This window comes from Notothenia rossii, assembly GCF_949606895.1.
Source record: "Notothenia rossii genome assembly, chromosome: 11".
Lineage (NCBI taxonomy): Eukaryota > Metazoa > Chordata > Actinopteri > Perciformes > Nototheniidae > Notothenia > Notothenia rossii.
Genome location: NC_136910.1, coordinates 38254154 through 38273059, shown reverse-complemented (window position 1 = coordinate 38273059; position 18906 = coordinate 38254154). Strand labels below are relative to the sequence as shown.

At 40.8% G+C, this 18906-nt stretch overlaps 2 protein-coding genes and 1 long non-coding RNA gene across 8 annotated transcripts in view; 1 reads left to right on the top strand and 2 right to left on the bottom strand.

The window, feature by feature from the left end:
* Nucleotides 1–1231: 1231 nt before the first annotated feature.
* LOC307025307 (large ribosomal subunit protein eL8) lies at nucleotides 1232–5199 on the bottom strand (the record flags this gene model as incomplete). Its single annotated transcript, XM_079659943.1, has 8 exons — nucleotides 1232–1368; nucleotides 1478–1547; nucleotides 1856–1986; nucleotides 2212–2291; nucleotides 2541–2681; nucleotides 2903–3052; nucleotides 3248–3368; nucleotides 5074–5199. The coding sequence occupies 8 exons, from the start codon at nucleotides 5197–5199 to the stop codon at nucleotides 1264–1266; spliced, it is 924 nt and encodes a 307-aa protein (XP_079516069.1). The 3' UTR covers nucleotides 1232–1263.
* Nucleotides 5079–18906, top strand: part of usp20 (ubiquitin specific peptidase 20) — a 17421-nt gene continuing 3593 nt past the window's right edge. The window contains exons 1-24 of one of the 6 annotated variants that reach the window (XM_079656665.1): nucleotides 5079–5275; nucleotides 5583–5685; nucleotides 6313–6366; nucleotides 7429–7491; nucleotides 7575–7715; nucleotides 7823–7925; nucleotides 8348–8417; nucleotides 8523–8636; nucleotides 8758–8836; nucleotides 10078–10603; nucleotides 11507–11656; nucleotides 12202–12314; nucleotides 12586–12758; nucleotides 14480–14574; nucleotides 14664–14697; nucleotides 14823–14868; nucleotides 14962–15142; nucleotides 15820–15946; nucleotides 16036–16205; nucleotides 17528–17609; nucleotides 17881–17989; nucleotides 18074–18176; nucleotides 18574–18642; nucleotides 18729–18897. In XM_079656665.1, the coding sequence (XP_079512791.1) occupies nucleotides 5608–5685; nucleotides 6313–6366; nucleotides 7429–7491; nucleotides 7575–7715; nucleotides 7823–7925; nucleotides 8348–8417; nucleotides 8523–8636; nucleotides 8758–8836; nucleotides 10078–10603; nucleotides 11507–11656; nucleotides 12202–12314; nucleotides 12586–12758; nucleotides 14480–14574; nucleotides 14664–14697; nucleotides 14823–14868; nucleotides 14962–15142; nucleotides 15820–15946; nucleotides 16036–16205; nucleotides 17528–17609; nucleotides 17881–17989; nucleotides 18074–18176; nucleotides 18574–18642; nucleotides 18729–18886 (2838 nt within the window). In that variant the 5' untranslated portion in view covers nucleotides 5079–5275; nucleotides 5583–5607 and the 3' untranslated portion in view covers nucleotides 18887–18897. Of the gene's footprint in view, nucleotides 5276–5582; nucleotides 5686–6312; nucleotides 6367–7428; nucleotides 7492–7574; nucleotides 7716–7822; nucleotides 7926–8347; nucleotides 8418–8522; nucleotides 8637–8757; nucleotides 8858–10077; nucleotides 10604–11506; nucleotides 11657–12201; nucleotides 12315–12585; nucleotides 12759–14479; nucleotides 14575–14663; nucleotides 14698–14822; nucleotides 14869–14961; nucleotides 15143–15819; nucleotides 15947–16035; nucleotides 16206–17527; nucleotides 17610–17880; nucleotides 17990–18073; nucleotides 18177–18573; nucleotides 18643–18728; nucleotides 18898–18906 lie in introns of all 6 variants that reach the window. The other 5 variants (XM_079656663.1, XM_079656664.1, XM_079656662.1 and 2 more) reach the window with 5 other exon arrangements.
* The window catches only part of LOC307023411, a 21932-nt gene continuing 21087 nt past the window's right edge, over nucleotides 18062–18906 (bottom strand). Inside the window, exon 3 of the long non-coding RNA XR_013803708.1 lies at nucleotides 18062–18184. This is a non-coding gene — a long non-coding RNA (uncharacterized lncRNA). The remainder of the gene's footprint in view (nucleotides 18185–18906) is intronic.

Genomic DNA, 18906 nt, shown 5'->3' with positions numbered 1-18906 from the left:
ACACAGAATGGACATTAGAACAGTGGAAATCTGTACTTTGGTCTGATGAGTCCAAATTTGAGATTTTTGGTTCCAACTGCAGTGTCTTTGTGAGACACAGAGAAGGTGAGCGGATGGTTTCTGGATGTGTGGCTCCCACCGGGAAGCATGGAGGAGGAAGTGTGATTTGGGGGGGGGGGCTTTGGATCAGTTGGACCGCACGCAGAGTGAAGGAAGAGCAGCCAACAAGTGCTCAGCTCCTCTGGGAAGTCCTTCCAGACTGTTGGAAAACCATTCCAGGTGACGACCTCATGAAGAGTGTGCAAAGGGGGATAATTTAAAGAATCTAAAAATATAAATCATATTCTGGATTGTTTTGTTTACTAGATAGTTCCAAGTGTTCTTTTATAGTTTTGATGTCTCAAGTATTAATCTACAATGTAGAAAATTCCATTTTGATTATGGCAGAGTGAACATATTTGTATAGTTATCTTTTTCAGAACTTTGTTCCTAGACTTTCAGTAATTGCTTTTAATAGGCATACCTTTATAAGCACCATAACACTAAAGCACATTTGTATGTTGAATGCACCTAGCAATTAACCCGATTGATGATATTAGACTCCTTTCAACTATATTCATAAAAAATGTAAACCACATTTAAAAATATCTTACTTATCATAAACAGTGTCTAGTACTGCATGTATGGATTGTACACAATTTAATTACTCATTACCATGTAATCATGGCAGCATAAATTCAATGAAGTTGTTTAGCATTTGATTGTTCTACATCTTTAAATATGGTAACATAAAACCAGCAATGTTAGAAACTCCTCGTATGTTAACATACTTGGCAATAAACCCGTTTCTGATGAAAGGTATTTTAAAACCATTTCGTCCAATAAAAGACAATTGTTTACCATGTCAAGAAAGTTGGAAACGTTTAGGATTTTGAAGAGGCACATTTGTATGCATCCAGTCCTAAAATAAAAAATACTTAACATTGTTTGAAGTATCATCTTCCCCTGTAAATACATTTTTAAAAACCAATGAATCAAGTCATTACTGTCTTTGTCGCTTTGTAAAAATCATCATGTGTCCCAATTGAATCTTTTCATGCCTTACTGAGGGAAAATAAAAGCTGTAAGGATTTTATAGGTGAGCCAGCACATCACTGTGCAGTAAATTAATCTACAGATGCATTTTGATTCCAAAGTACTGTATATTTAGTAACAACAACAAAGGACAGTCTTTTAGGACATACATTTTTTATTCCAAATAGTTTAACCAAGCTTGGTGGCCAGTTCCTTGGCCTTTGCCTTCTCCAGCTTGGCAATGCGGGCTGTGGATCTGGGGCCCATGATGCCACCTCCCCAGTGACGACGGATCTGGAAAACAAGTTAGAATAAGGATTAAAACGGTGCACATTGCTCTTTATACTCAAGTACAATTTGACTCATGGATAGACTTTTAAAAGTTGACTAAATGAATTCTTACCTCCTCATATCTGTCATTGTAGTTGGTCTTGATGGCTTCCACAAGCTTGGCTAGTGCACCTTTATCCTCACTGGAAGAGAACAGAGTCAGTTAATACGGAGCTGAAACTAGAGCTAAAAATAATGACCAATTTAATGATCATGTTGACTTAAGTACGGTACATTCATCTACATTATTATTTTATAAACATGTAAGAACTTAAAATGCGTCAACATTTGCAGTTAAGACTACTTTGGAAACAAACTGGTAAAGAGGACTGCAATGGGGAATACATCTATGTTGAAATGATTGCGTAGTTACTATAATGCAGCAGCTTTAGTCAGCTGTGCTTATAAACTGGCAAATGTTATATTTTAAACACAACATGTGCACACTTACGGGTTTGTCTGTGTGAAGGCAACTGAAGTGCAGGTCTTTCTGTGCACCAGTCTGCCCAGTCTAGCCTTGCCCTTCACGATACAGTACGGGACGCCCATCTTACGGCACAGCGCGGGAAGGAAGACGACGAGCTGGAAAAGCAGGGAGCAACAGGAACGTTTAGGAACAAATTAAAAACTCTTATGTTGTAGTTTAATGTTCACGACAAATGTCAACATGCATTCTTGCAGTTTGTGGTCTCTGCTCAGGGTTAAAAAGCTCAAGTTTGATCCACATAGAGGATTCAGGTGAAGAAATTCATTCATCATTGCTAGGGACCACTTTCTAGACTCAACTGTTAAAATAAAAATGCTTACCTCGATTGGATCCACATCGTGGGCAATGATGACGAGCTGGGCCTTCTTGCTCTCCACCAGAGAGGTGACAGTGTTCACACCTGTAGATTAATAGGAACATTTAACTTACCAACCAGAAAACACCCTTCATGTCCCACCAGTTACATTATTTTTTACTTTGGCCAATGCTCAGGGTTAAAAAGCTCAAAAGCATCAGGTAATCAGTTGAAGAAAGTTGTGTCATCATTGCATCAAGGCCACATTTTAGAAGACCTCATAGGAAAGTCCAAACCAACTAATAATACTAAAATTGATTGTGTCTTCATCTACACCTTTACTCTGTTACTCACCAGCACGGAGGACAGGGGGCCTCTTGGTCGGGGTGTCTCCCTTCCCAGCAGCCTTCTGCTCAGCACGGGCCAGCAGCCTCTGCTTCTTCTCCTGCTTGGTCTCTGGCCTGTACTTGTGGGCCAGCTTGAACAGCTGTGTGGCTGAGGAGGAACATTAGAGAACATTTAAAACAGCAGCTACACCCACAGCTGGTTCAGCATCACAAGTGGATATAACTTGGAGTAACTGCATCAGTGATCTTGGTGGGAATGTCAGCACAGACGTTCAGATAGCAAATATTATTAACATCATCTGCAAAGCTACAAATTGTACTGTTAAGGATCAAGCCGCCATCCATTAGCTGAAACCGTTCTCAACTCACCGGTCTGACGGTCCAGAGCCTGGGTGAACTGGTTGATTGCAGGGGGAACCTTCAGACGCTTGTAGAGGATGGAGCGCTGCCTCTGCAGGCGGATGTAACGAGGCCATTTCACAAAGCGGGTCAAATCGCGCTTGGGCTGGATGTCCTGGCCTGTGGGGGGAAAAAAATGCAATATTGATCAGTATCTGGAATTAAACTAAGGACTTTTCTCGTTCTAAAGCTCAAGTGCATCAGCGATCTTGGTGATCAAAGTTGTCCTCAATGTTCTTAAGATAGCAAATATTCTTTACATCATCTGCACAGTAGTAGCCTAGTTCTTACAAAACTCAAACTATGGTTACTCACCAATGCCAAAGTTCTTTGGCCTCTTCTCGAAGAGGGGGTTTACTACCTTTTTGGCCTCATGTTTCCTGGCCACTGAAGGGGCAGGTGCCACCTTCTTCCCCTTAGGCTTCTTTCCCTTAGGCTGTCAAAAAGAAAACAAGTGTTAGGATGCATTGGAGTACAACATACAAACACACTACACAAAATTGAAGCCTTAAGATTTGCATCTACTATGATTTAAGTGCATTATCCTACTATACAGTCGTTGGACTCTTTAGGCAATTTTCTGCTTTAAATAGAGCAATAACTTCAGCTCTGATTAACATAACATGGCTTTAGCATCAATTGCTAAGCCATTAGATTATCCTCCTTACAACTATTTTCTCCACTATACATAGTTTAAGCCAAATCTGAAGACCAGCAAGTTGTCAATGTTAAGTCTACATGTAGGAGTTAGTTTCCAAAACAGTGCCCTGAATGGAGTTAGCAAAATCTCCATGTTGACTGGTCTACAGTCAGCATGCCATACAGTTACAGTGGATGCTATTAGCTTAGCCGCCACCACGGAGGAGCTATACTTTCAACAACCAAGACACTCAAAATACACAAAGACAATCTCACATTGCATGACTAACAAGTCACCAAAGTCACTAAAACGTGGACTAGAGTTGACCCATGACTACTAACTGTAACGTTACCATTCAAGCAAACAGAAGCACTGCTCAGGCCCTTAAGCTATCTCAACACTACCGGGTATATCACCAGGATACAAGTTACACGTCCCAGTGCACTTACTTTAGTCACAATATTAATTAAAGTCAGCAAGGTTATTACTAGTTAAAACGTGTTTAGAAAATGCTAAATAAGAGCAGAACTGCTCCTGAAAACAAGCGTGCTGACCAGCGTTAGCTTCTGTCGCGGTGATATTCGTACCGACTAGACTAGCTTCAACTTAACCAAGTTTTACCCGAAAACAACAAAACATCGACGTACAATTCTTACATTAAACTAACGGACATACTTTATATAAGCCATTGTAACATTATACGATGTTGAAATATGCATACATTAAAGGATGCAAACAGATAGAACAGCAACAGAAGAATCAGCTATGCACCCACCATGTTGGTTCAGACAGAAAGGAAGACCTAGGGATTCTGGGTAGCCTAAATACCGCGAGGTTTGCGCCGTGATTACGTGGCCTCTTTACGCACCGATCTGGAGTCAGATGTGACAGATGCCTACCCGCTTCTGCTTTGATGTTTTAAAATATAAATTACTGACTCAGGATCAGTGTTACAATTAACAGTGTTAATGCGTTTTTACCGTCATTTTGTTATTTAATAATGTCCATATTATCGGAAATTGCATACATACGATATATTGCTGATATCGATGGACTATCATAATAAAATAATGACAACAGGCAACATAAATACAAAGAGACAGAATAAATCGTTCAGTAATAAGAATACATTAAAATAAGTGACACATGTATTGTCATGATAGTCTTCCTATATTTGGACGGGACGAAAAATACCGTATATTGGGTGGTATTCTATGTATTAAATATACGTGTTTTCTGTGTTCACCCGTGGGCTAGGGGGGGGGGGGGGGCATTTAACCGACGTAACTTCGGCGTCACTTCCGTAAACAGGTATTCTTTTTAACATTAATCAATACAAACGTTCAATTTAGCAAAAGCACAATAAATAAACATCTATTTGTATATCTAGTAATTAATTGTATTCAATTGCATGAAACAAATATGCCTTCATTGTAAAGATACTGGATGGGCTGGATTTGTTACACTGACGTCGCTCCGTGTCGCTCCTCCTGCTCCAGACCTGCGTCGTTCCGCTCCGTGCCGTGCCGTGCGGAGGATTGGAGGAGGGGGCGAGTTGTTTGGGGTTGGTGGGCCGGGGGTATCGCGTCCGTCTCTCGGCTTGGCTTCTCCAATATCTTGCTAGCATACTATACCCTGCCCCGCAACCACTATGGCTTGTTAACGAGAAAAATGGATGATCATCGTGTCAGCTGCTTCTGTTGGTAAATACGACTCATTCATAAAATGTGCTGCTGTCATCGCTGCAGTGAGGAGATGATTTCTGAGCTCTCGTTTGTTAAACATAAGGCCTTTCAGATGTTACATTATGTGGGGGTTTACTGTGAAAAGATGGGCTAAAAAAACAATAATTTATCCAACTATTCCTCCAGTTATCAGTCATAGAAGAGGTGCATGTGATTGATGCACATATCCTGCTATTGTGTTTAGATTGTTGTATAAAGCTAGCTTTAGCTACAACAGCTTTTCATCTGTATCACTAGTTTTATTATTACTGTCCTGTCAAATTAGCAAGACGTTCCCCTGAAGAGTAGCTATGGCTGAACCAGAAACGTGTCCACACCTGGACTCCATAGGAGAGGTGACCAAGGAGGACCTCCTCGAGAAATCCAAGGTGGGTTTTTATTAATTCACTGGCAAATAAAAGATGCCATGTTCAGGTCATTGGCTGTTTTCCATGGCCTACACATCCCATTAGGTTGTTGTAGCAGCCTTATTCCACTCCAATAAAAAAAGCATGAGCTGGAATATATGCTCTGTTATGTTGTAGTTTTACCACACATTTACCTGAAAGCTTTTAGATACTTTAAAAATAGAGAATTTTGTTCCCTAAACATCAACATAAAAATAATAAAATAAAAATGTGGTTAAACACCCATTGACTAGAAATTATTTGGCAAGTACTTTGTTTATATTTATGGTTCCAGATTCACACATCTGGTTGGTTTTTCTATTAGTTGTTTGAATCTAGTTTAAATATTTGAGATTAGTATAGTTTGGATTGTTAGGCATTGCATCTGAGTACTTTTACTTTTATAAGTATACACTTTTACTTAAACACAGAACTTTTAAGTGTGACAGTGTACTATCAAAGTGTTAAATATTTTTTAATTAGCGGAATACTTCCTCCACTACTGCTGTGATTAAAGGTATCTATGGAAACATCCTTGATGTGTCAAAGTGACCCAACATGTTTTGCAATATTTTTAATCTGTTCCTTTCTATTTTAATAAATCTGCAGGGATCATGCCAGTCCTGTGGAGCAGGGGGCCCAAACCTGTGGGCCTGTCTGCAGGTAAAAAAAAACAATATACCATGTTTAAATCTTTGTTTTGAAGGGTAATAATCAGTGAAGCTTTTGCAACTTGTCCCATCAATTATGACCACTATAAGTGCTAGTACTGCTGCATTTTAAATAAGAAGGCTAGGTGAATGTTTTTAGTTTTTTTTCAGACTAAATGATAAAATAACATTAACATTTGGTCAACACAGTACAATGGTGAAGGTGCAAGTGGTAAGCAATATGAAAACAATCCAAATGGGACAAACACTACAAAACAACAGGGGAACAAAGACAATGACATTGATGCATATATTTAATTAATATTACAATACAAATACATGTTTAATGGTCATAACAACATAACATTATAAAACATTAAGTAATAATTAATGTTGCTAAAATAAGTGATCAATCATTCAGGGCTCTTTGAGAAGAAGAATGGGTCTGACATTCTGCAAACATTCTGTCAGGGATCCATTTATTATGCAAGGCAGGGCAAGTGTATTTATAAAGCACGTTTCAGTGACAAGGCATTTGATAGTGCTCTACATAAAACATCAAAGCATCAAGACAGTGCAAAACTGCGAAACCCAACACAGTACGAGTAAAACAAATGAAACAAAACCAACGGATGTAATATAAAATAATTTGTTTAGATGTATAAAACAAATAATGATTTGAAGTAAGTGGCAAACAGAAAAGAGCTGCAGCAGACCTGAAGTTTTGTGAAACAATTACACAATTACCTTATGCACAGAGTATGCAAAAGGAGTTATTGGAAATGTCAGTAAGCAATACCAAGCGTAGGGTGAGAGAGCGTTAAGATGCCACTAGGGAAAAGAGTTGAGTGATACTGTGGGCGGAGGCCAGGTGGATGCTTAATAATTAATGATTATGTTGGGCATAAATGTAATTATAAATGAGGTAGCTTTTGAACTAAGGCAGGTAAGCAACTACCAAATATGTGCAAGTAGGATAAATAAATATGTATTGTTTAGGGAACTGCCGATTCATAGAGATAAAACAGGAAGATGTAATGCCTTTCAAGATAAAATAAGAAGTCTTTCTCTGTAGAGCGACTGCCAGTATGTTGGTTGTGGAGAGTCGTTCTCCGATCACAGCACCCTGCATGCTCAGGTAAAACCCCTCACATTGAATATAACATTTCACCTCCTCCTGGAAAAATGTCCCTTGAATGATTGTGAGTGTGTTTCCTTCAGGCTGAGAAGCACAACCTGACGGTGAACCTGACCACGTTCAGGATCTGGTGCTATGTGTGTGAGCGGGAGGTGTTTCTGGAGCACAGGCCGGCGCTGCTGCCTGTCCACACTGCTCCTCACACCTGTAAAGCCTCAGAGCAGGTAACACCTTGCACATCAACATCCTTTGATTTAAAAGGAAAAGTGCACTTGATGCCAAACCTGTTTCATACTCACCACCATATTAATAGTATCTTTTAATCCCAAAGGAAGTACCTCCTCAGCCACTCAGTCACCCACTGAAAGGAGTACCGATTGCTGTGGCTGAAGATGAGGGTTCAGAGTCAGAGGAGGATGAGGTTAAACCCAGAGGTACAAAATGTGTGCTGTGAACACTTTTCCTCCAATAAACATACATTTCCGAACAGTTACAATAATTTTTTATTTTCTAATTTCAATCCCCCCCATTTCTATAATTGTTTTTATTTACTTACGATTGCCCTCATACACTGTCAAATTACTCCGTACACATTTTTCTGCTCGGAATAAATATTTGTATTTGTATTATCAAACTCCTTGTAGATAGAGCTCATTCAATCAGGTCATAGGGGCCATCTTCAATACAATCTGTAGATACAATTGCTTTGAGCCCTAAGATTAGGTACTAGAGCTGTTTCCTATAATCCAGATTGGCATTAATAAATACATATTTTAAAACAAATATGCTTGGTTTGTAAACTTTTGTATTTCTGGGGATAAAATAACTGTATGGCTCTTGTTTCCACTGTTTGCAGGCCTGACAGGAATGAAAAATATAGGTAACTCCTGCTACATGAATGCAGCTCTTCAAGCTCTGTCCAACTGGTGAGGTCACTTCCTGTCATTACGTTTAGTCCATTACTGGGGAAGGGTCTCCTCTTGAGTTAAACACTTGTGCTGATGTCATATTTTCCTCCCTTTCCTCCCCAGTCCTCCTCTCACTCAGTTCTTCCTGGACTGCAGTGGCTTGGTCCGGACCGATAAGAAGCCCGCTCTCTGCAAGAGCTACCAGAAACTCATCTCCGAACTCTGGCATAAAAAACGGTAATAACCACATGAGAAGAGACATAAATCGACACAGACAGAATGCAGCTATACGAGACGATTGTGTGCTAATGAATCCTTTACTGTTTATTTAACTAACTGTCATGGCTCCCCCCTGCAGGCCCAGCTATGTCGTGCCTACCAGTCTGTCTCATGGCATCAAACTAGTAAACCCCATGTTTCGTGGTTACGCTCAGCAGGTAGGGGCAAGCACCCAGCAGGTAACTACACCTGGCATCACTCTACAGCCTGACACGGTCTTGTCCTTTGTTTTTAAACTCTCAACCCCTGTGTATGTTCCTCACACATTCCCTAAACATGACTTCTATCTGCTATTAACTACTACATTTGTTAATACTAATCAAAGGCTTGACTAGATTGTTTACTTCTACTTCAGTTCCTGGTGAAGTATTTTTCTTACATGTCCCAAAACCAGACAAAATCATAGATGTATTTCTAAGTCTCTCTGTAGAAAACAGTGGAGAGAAACTCTAGGAGAGGTTAGATACTTTTTATCTGGATATTATTGCATTAGTGCCAACCTTCTTAAAATTAGTGTTTTTATATAATAGGCTACTTTTGACACTTTGTTGCTTTCTTGCAGAGAAGCAGTTAGCATAACTTAGCACAGCAGAGGGAAGCTAGCTAGCTGCAACATGTCATTTATTTAATTCAGTTTTTGTACATTACACAAACAAAATATAAAAGGTGATAATTAGTGAGCTTGAAATGTGCAAGTTATATCAATATTGTTACCTTTCAACAGTTGAGCTGTTTACCCCTGCTTTCAATCTTTATGCTAAGCTAACTGAACCCATGGCTGCAGCTTTATATTTTGTGCACAACATGAATGATATTGATATTCTTATCTAACCATGGCAAGAAAACAAAAATAAGTTTATTTCCCATGTCACATACAATATCCTTTAACTTAAGAGAGACTACTTGATCCAGGTGACAGCCACTACTTGAGCTAAAACAGGCTAAACTGATACCTCAACATACCCTCAAACTGCATGCTTAAACATTAAAAAAATCTGTGACTTTGAAGTAGCTCTATTGAAGTAAAAACATAATTTTTGATAAACAACTAAAATCAAGCCTTTGAGATGGTCTAATTCTTTGTAGGACACTCTAGTTTAGAAATGTTTTGAATTTGTTTCAGGCTTAGTGCACGTTTGATTGAAAGTATCTGGTTTGTTGTATTGTAATTACCTTGGCAAAGTGTTGACAATAATAGTGTTTGTTGTGTCTGATTAGGTTCTCCTTGTACCACTTCTTACCATTATACAAAATGCTTTGTGCTGTAAATAAGAAATACACCATTATTCACATTTCTGTCCAAAAATGAGCTTCTTTGCAAAGCTCCTGACTGTGTGTTTATGCATCAGCTGTAATGCATCCTGCCTCTGAGTGAATGCAATGTGTTTTCCTGCTGCAGGACACTCAGGAGTTCCTGCGCTGCCTGATGGACCAGCTGCACGAGGAACTGAAGGAGCCACTGACAGAGTGCAGCATGAGCGGGGAGGGCAGTGATGGTGAGGAGATAAGAGATGGAGAGCGCTCCCCATCTGAGGATGAATTCCTATCATGTGACTCTGGCTCCAGCAGTGACCGGGGGGAGGGGGGGGGAGGCGTGGGCGACGGAGAGCTGCTCCTGCAGGATGAGTGCGACGGGGTGAGGGCGCCGACCGGAGGAGGGGTGGTGGGCGTCAGTACCGGAGGGGTGATCTCGGAGAAGGAGAGGCTGAAGGAGAGGAGGGTGTCGGGCTCTCCTCTCCGTGGAGGCTCGCAGGAGATGGACGAAGACGCCGATGTGGATACAGCCGCTGAGGAGGAGGGGGCTCCCGAGCGGGAAGACGAAGAGGAGTTAACGCCCACCACAAACACTGAGGCCGAGAACCAAGAGAACAACCAGTTATCTGATACTGGGCAAGGGCAGAGCAGCCAGAGCAGCAGCACCTCAGGTTATTAAAGGGATAGTTCGGAGTGTTTGCAGTGGGGCTGTGTGAGGCACTTTTTCATAGTCAGTGTATCACCTACAGTAGATGATGGTCGGCACACCCCAAGATTGGACAAACAGACAGGAGCACCAGCACGGAAGCGAAGCAACTTTCTGCTGTGGATGGGGGCCGGATAAAACGTTTTCAAGCCACACAAGAGAATCAATATCAGATTGGGTTTACGCTTTATTTATAATATCTTCAGTGCTTTACCTTGCAGTTAGACGGTCCTTATTGATGAGGAACTGAACCTTTTCTATGTTTTCTTCAAATCCACTAGACTCTGTGGACAAAATCAGTGATTTTATCTTACATACTGGGGGAGTTGCTGGTCTACCGCTGCATTGATTAGTTTGTTGAAAAAATGAACAACTTAAATACACCAGAAATAAAGTAATCGAATAACACAAAGAACTAATTGATAGATGGAGTGATAGACCAGCTACCTTTTAGTTCTGTGTGGTACTGTTTTTATCAATGGAGTCTGGTGGCTTTGACGAGACGAAAGATAACGGCTATAGTTGTCGACTGAACACAAGATAAGGCAGGGAAAATATTCCGAATACAGTTTTCATTCAAACCGTCTTTTTATTTTTAAGTTTTGCTGTTGCCCCCTTCCATAGCAGCATATACTGTATTGTTTAGAGCCCATGCTAGTACTCCTATCTGCTTATCCAAACTAAAGCGGTGCCGACCAACATTAACTTCCACTGTCTAGTAATAAGTACCTAATGTCACCCTACTTTAAACAATGCAAGCTATCCCTTTAACATGGATTTTTTTCTGTTGTTTTGTTTTTTTATATCTAACATGTGCATAATTTGTCTCTGAACTGTCAATTTTTGCCTTTAACATACTGTTTTCTAGAGCCAGACAATGAGGTGACAATGAGCCAGACCCAGTCCACTCCCTGCAGTCCTGTGAGGACGCTTCAGGAGCTGCATCCCAAACTGTCCTCCAGCCCGCCTCGCTCCAGCCCCCTGCGCTCTGCAGGGCCTGCGTACGCCTTCAAAAAAGGTAAGGACACATCCCAGAGAAGAGAAAAGATGTTTCACTGCCCATATAACACACTTTATCATTTGTACAGACTCCTGGGGAGTTCCAGTTATTTAAACCTCTGCATTGGATGTTTGCAATTGCACGACAGAGTCAATTGAGTTGTTACGGACAGTGGGATCTATGCTGGAGTTTTAGTGAAAAAGGAAGTCAAGGCACCACCTGCTAGGGTCCTTATTGATTTTGATGTGAATTTGATTCTTCAGTAAGAGTTCCATATGTTTCACATATACAGCACGCCTCTTTTATACATATGAATTTACAATTATATATTTATGCATTGTGAAGTAGCCTGTTCTGGAGAACTTTATTTTATTTCAGAACACACACAGTATATCAGGGAATTTAATTATATTTCATAAAGTGTGCCTGCCATCACAATATACTATAGACTTGCTTGCTTTGCCTTTATCCAAACACAGTATTGCAGGTAGCAATGATGAAGATGCCTTTGTTGAATAAACAGTATAATGTTATTATCTGCCTTGCCTCCATGAATCTTTCAGCTCAGCTGCTGCTCAGTGCCAGGAAGAAGAAACAGTCTCACTTCCGCAGTGTGATCTCAGACATCTTCGATGGCTCCATCCTCAGTCTGGTCCAGTGTTTGACCTGCGACAGGGTGAGCTGCACTTCAGCTGTTTAAACAGCAGGGGGGGCTACATATTTAGTCAGAAACCACAGTATATTTACTTTATTAATACTATTAATGTTTCCATGTGAGATTTAAAAAGGCCACCATGATCGTTTCGTTATATTTTGAATGATGATGTTTAAAAAATGATCATGCTCTAATACTGCAATTGCAATATTTGTCAACTAAAACCTTTTCCAAATCATGCAGCCCTAGTATTAACATATCCTTTAACGCTCTTATGTTTTATGTATGACAGGTCTCTACTACGGTGGAAACGTTCCAGGACTTGTCCCTCCCCATTCCGGGTAAAGAGGACTTGGCAAAGCTCCATTCGTCCATACATCAGAACCTCCCGGTAAAGACCGGGGTAAGTCCCGACACTTACGGCTCGCAGGGCTGGGTCACCTTCTTCATGGACTCCATACGCCGGTCAGTGGAGCGCTTAAGAACAAATGATTTGAAAAGAAGCTGTCTGATAGCACACTGATATGCTGGGGTCATTGAGATCTTCTCTAGGCAGGTATCTGATTCAAGGTTTACATCTAGATGGTAATCCAGATGATTTCATCACTGTATGATATACTTAGGGAGTTCTTGACAGTAAAAGGAGGCAAATGGAATCATGAGTAATAGATAGTGATGCTCACTTGATTATCACTCCACATTATCTCTGAAAATCAAGTGCAAATGATGCGTTTGAGGGCATGTTGGGACTTTGCTATTAACAGGAAGAAGAGATAACACGATTAATTTCCTTCGATGAGAAATCACCTTCTCTTGAATATATGTATTGAATGCCCCTATTGTTGGTTTCATGTTTCCAGTTGTTTGATAAGGTCCCAACGACATGATGAGGCAGGCTCCTGTTAGACTTCTGCCCTGACAGAATCAGGAATACCTTCAATGCAAACATTAGTGTTATGTTTCACACTTTTAAAGCAATGTCTCCTTCCAGATATCATGACCCAGATACTCAAGATGATCTACAAACCTTGTTGCGAGCAGCTTCATGTAGAAATTACTTTTCCTTTTACCCAACTACACCCACTAGCCGTATCACCGCACAGAGTGAAGTGTGCATTTATGCATTGATCGCCAATGAGTGGATGTGATAATAGATATGTTTACTACATGAACTGCTCACAACATGTCCGTGGATTATCTTGAGTTCCGGGATGTTTCTCAATCTCGAGTACGCTTGCTTGGTAGCACATGCCTGCCGAGCGTCTTGCTTCAGAAGCAAGGCAAGAATACTTCCTGGCATTCGGAAAACAAAGAGTGGAACAGGCTAGCAAGTGTGCAGGTGTGCGTCACATGAGAAGCCCCGCCTTACATTTTCCGCCACAGATTTGGGGAAATTGGTCCGTGCGCAAAGCATTGTGGGGATTTTAAGACCGCGGAGTCTACACATGTGCAGCCTCGAAATGTCTCCAAACTAAGTACGCCGGGCTCGGTAGAATTCCAAGTATGCTGGACATTGGAACAGTACTTCGGCGGCACTCGATGACGTAGTATGCTTGAAATAGTGGCTCTGGAGCAGCTTTACTCGAGATTGAAAAACACCCCCAGTGTCAGGACTTCTGGAAAGAGACACATCTGTTTAGTTCTTCGAATTGATTTTTTTGTGCTTGTAGAACCACAAGTCAAGTGCCATGTAGTTTGATTTGTTTAGAGAAAAAGGCAGACATCTTTGTGGCAGATATCTCCAACCCTTGGGGACTCTCAGCTAAATAAGATAAATACCACTAGGGTTTTGAGAAGAAACATGTATTTCAGATTTGTGGGTGAACTGCCTCCTTTAACAATCACCATCATGCCCATCCATGCATCCTCCTCCCGCCTCCCTGTCTTGTCAGAGAGCCTGGTTGCTGGGCATATTCAATTTGAAGAAAAGGGTGCACTATGTGTGCATATGCGACCGTCTAAGGAGCAACCCTTTCAAGGCACTGTTTAAAGGTAAAAGCCGCCCTTTAAACCTACCATCAAAGACCCTTTCAGGAGCTCCAGGCAGCGATGCTTTCAGGGTCATCTAATCATTACAGGTTTCTGCCCTTCATGAAGGTCATTTTTTCTCCGCATGGTCGCTGTGAGGGAACGGAGTTAAGGGGTCTCTGTCACCATAATGATCACGTCTCTTTATGTTATAACAGGTTCGTAGTCTCATGTATCCCCACATGGTTTTGGGGGCCCATTGTGACCCTGGAGGACTGCCTCGCTGCTTTCTTTGCTGCAGATGAGCTCAAAGGTAAACTGGCTACACTGTGGAAAATGTACTATGATACTCTTGTCGAGAAAATGTGTCACAATTCAGATGTAAATCCTTTCTTTTGATAGGGGACAACATGTACAGCTGTGAGAGATGTAAAAAGTGAGTATGCATAGTAAATCTAGGAGAATACTTTTGTATCTTTTTGAGAAATTATCCTATTTAATGCATTAACCAAGGGTGTTTTCCATTTAGAATTATTGACGAGGTTTTTTTTTCTTCTACAGGTTGAGAAATGGTGTCAAATTTTGCAAAGTACTTAGGCTTCCAGAGGTTCACATTTATTTTATCTGATCTCCTTCTTTCTGCATAAACCAAGTTTAGTTTGGCTTGTGTTTGGCTTCATAACGTGTGTTTTTTTTGTAGATTCTTTGCATTCACCTGAAACGCTTCCGGCACGAGGTCATGTATTCGTTTAAGATCAGCAGCCACGTGTCCTTCCCGCTGGAGGGCCTGGACATGAGGCCTTTCCTGGCCAAAGAGAGTCCATCCCAGGTCACCACCTACGACCTGCTGTCAGTCATCTGTCACCACGGCACTGCAGGAAGTACGAAGTTACTTCATTTCCTACAGATAAAAGCACATCAAAAGTTATCTCCATGTAGAGTCAGAATCAGCAGAGGTGTTTATTTTTGTCTTCATGTTGCACAATTGGCAGAAAAAGGACTTCCATGCTATACTTCGTATAGTTCTGAAAATATAAAAAGACACACAAAAAAAAGCATGTAAGTGTCATACTGTGGGCTAGGTCTAATAAATGATGCATCTGTAAATATTTAGGTGACGCACTGTTTCACATGACACACTCGTCATTTCACTGTTTAAACTATAAAAAAATGTAATGTAAATATCATATTAGCATTACCGCTAGTTTGTTACACTTACACGTTCATTTTAAATCTGTCACTGCTTTTTCTTACCTGGAAATACAGGAAATAAAGGCAAATCACTGCAATGTAGCTTAACACTGTAGGCTAGGTCTAAGCATGATGCATCTGGTGCTTCTGCGTCTCACCTTTAGGGCTCCTAGCTAGGACTCCTTTACTTATTATAACCATCACTTGACCTACTACTAAATATTAAAGTTGCATTTGCACATGAACATATTTCAGAACAAGTTTAATCTAACTATATACAAAAGTGTTCCATGTCCATTAATAGGCCCGACGGTACTATGGGTCACGCATTCACACTCTCTTTATCTAAATGTTTCTGTTGTTGCAGGTGGACACTATATAGCGTACTGTCAGAACGTGATTAATGGTCAGTGGTATGAGTTTGATGACCAGTATGTGACAGAGGTCCATGAGACGGTGGTGCAGAATGCAGAGGCCTACGTGTTGTTCTATAGGTAAGCACTCAAAGATCCCATCATTTCAGACATTTATACTGAGACTATTTATTCTAAATGTTGTCACTGACTGTATTTATTTCCTGCAGGAAAAGCAGCGAGGAGTCTGTGAGAGAGCGGCAGAAGGTGGTGGCTCTGGCCAGCATGAGGGAGCCCAGCCTGCTGCAGTTCTACATCTCCAGAGAGTGGCTGAACAAGTTCAACACCTTCACCGAACCGGGCCCCATCAGCAACCACACCTTCCTCTGTCAGCACGGGGGTGGGTGGCAAGAGAGCTTTCCCTTTCCTCTATTGTGTTATGTAGGTTTTCATGCATGTAAATGGTCTGCAAAGGCTAAAATCCCATTGTTCCCTCCAGAGGGACTTTCTCTCCTACACACTCCCCTGCCTGAAATGCCTCCATTGGACTCCTTTGCTTACTTCCGGAACATAGTGACATCCCTATGTCACACTAGCACTTCTATTGTAGCGGTAGTCAAAGGGGCGGGACTTCTCTAAGCGGTTGACAAATCACAACAGAGCAGGTCATCTAACCAATCAGAGCAGACTGGGCTCTGGTTTCAGACAGAGGGTGAAAAGAGGTGCTGCTGCACAGGCAGTATGAGAAAAATAAAGAGCTTTTTGAACATTAAAGCATGGAGACATGTCCCAGTTGAGACACTAAATACACATTTGAACCTGAAAATGAGCATAATATGCACTCTTTAATTTTTTACCAATTAAAATAAACCAAAGTTTCTTGTTTGTTTGTAGCCTTTATTTAACCAGGTGAAAGCCCCTTGAGATCAAAATATCTCTTTTTCAAGGGTGACCTGCAGGACATTAGTTACACATGTAACATAAAAACAACAGAACAGCAATAAGGACGACATACAACATAATGTACAGGCTACAGTTTACAAACTCTATTTACAGAGACAGGTACCATGAGTATCAAACAGCATGTCACCCAGCCGAGTTTTAAAATGATGCAGGGGAACCAAAGTGCTCAGTTTTAAACATGTTTGCAGACTGTTCCAAGTTAGTGGAGCTGCACAACTAAAAGCTTTCTTCCCTAAGACAGTCCTAGCACTTGGCACATTTAATAAAACCACACCATGAGATCTCAGGCAATAAGTACTTTCAATTCGCCGAGAGATCAGAGAGCAGCTTAAAAAGCTGTACAAAAGAACTTGTAACTTGGACGCTTCATTTGTAATGTTAACAGTCATATTAACATTAAAGAATCATTCTAATTCTTTGAGGTGTTGAATTTAAGGTTTGACATTAAGTTTGAGGACAAATCAATATATTCAACCCACTCAGTTTCCCAAAACTGGCTGCTGTCTTCTCTGCCGTTTCTTTTAACCATATTATTCAGCTGTTAAAGGATAGAGGTTTGTGGCCTCTCAAGGAATTTCAGCAATAGAAAAAAAGTATTCCTGTTAAGATTTGAACGATAGTTGGCCAGTTTATGCATCTAAATGAGAACAGCATGGCTTTCTTTGTTCACTAAGCCTGCAGGGAGAAGGTTATGGAGTTTGTGTAAGAGGAGAGAAGTGAATAGATGCTTTAACTTAAATGTTTTTCACCTCTGCACAGGAATCCCTCCTAATAAATACAACTACGTGGATGACTTGGTTGTGATTGTTCCTCAGAATGTGTGGGAGTACCTTTACAACAGGTGAATATGCAACAATATTTGATATTTAAAATGTGTCAACATGTGTACACTCATGGATCAAATGGTGATATATCTAGTGATATCACAGCTGAAGACATATGTATCAAATGTCCCTTCAGACTGAACATATGTAGCTAAAACATGTCATAATAAAGGAAAATAACTTAAGTCATCATAGACAAAGGTCTTCGCTGATATTTTATTAACTCATTTGTATTTGTTGACATTGCATCACATTATATTGTGTTGTTTTAATGTTGGTGTTCCTCAGTTTTGGAGGCGGCCCTGCAGTGAACCACCTGTATATGTGCGCCATCTGCCAGGTAGAGATTGAAGCTCTGGCTAAACGCAGAAAAACTGAAATAGACACCTTCATCAAGGTAACTGCATGAGTTTACCGGTACCTATGCATAAACGTATCTCCATGTTTGGGGTTGAGCGAGCAATTTTTCTCCTGTCTGCAGCTGAACAAAGAGTTTCAGGCTGAAGAGGCTCCGACGGTGATCCTGTGCATCAGCATGCAGTGGTTCAGAGAGTGGGAGGGCTTCGTGAAGGGCAAAGACAACGGTACGATCCTGCAGGAACACAAGCACAATCATCAATTCAAGCTATTTTCTAGCTTTACAAAAATATCTTCAACTTCAAAGGCTTTATTGTGATATGCACAATAGCTACAGTGTAGTCAAAAACGTTAGGCCCAGGCTCCACTAACAATGCAGCATAAATATAAGACATAAAACAATTACAAAAATAAAAAAACAATACAAATAGAGCATAAAAGAAACATAGGAGGAATAAAACAATGCAAGTGAATGTTTAGTAGTGAAGTAATGCAGGAGAAGTTAACTATATACAAGTAGATTAGAATAAGATGAGCTAAAAATAGAACGTAAAATGAAATGCTGTACAGAGAAATAAAATACTACATCATCATTTTATATATATTTGGATTGTGTTTTCTCAGAGCCACCTGGTCCCATCGACAACAGCAAAATCGGCGTTATGAAAGGAGGGCACATACAACTCAAGCAAGGTAAATCTCAGCCCTGGTTGTAAAGGTGGAAATGAAATAAACAAATCAGTCAATAAACGATTTTATGTGCGTCCCTCCTCATTTAGGTGCAGACTACGGTCAGATCTCAGAGGAGACATGGCAGTACTTGTTGGGAATTTATGGAGGAGGGCCGGAGATCGCAGTGAGGCAGACGGTGGCCCCGGCCGACCCCGACAGCCTCCACGGGGAGAGGAAGATCGAGGCAGAGACCAGAGCACTTTGAGATAAAAACAGGTCTGAATG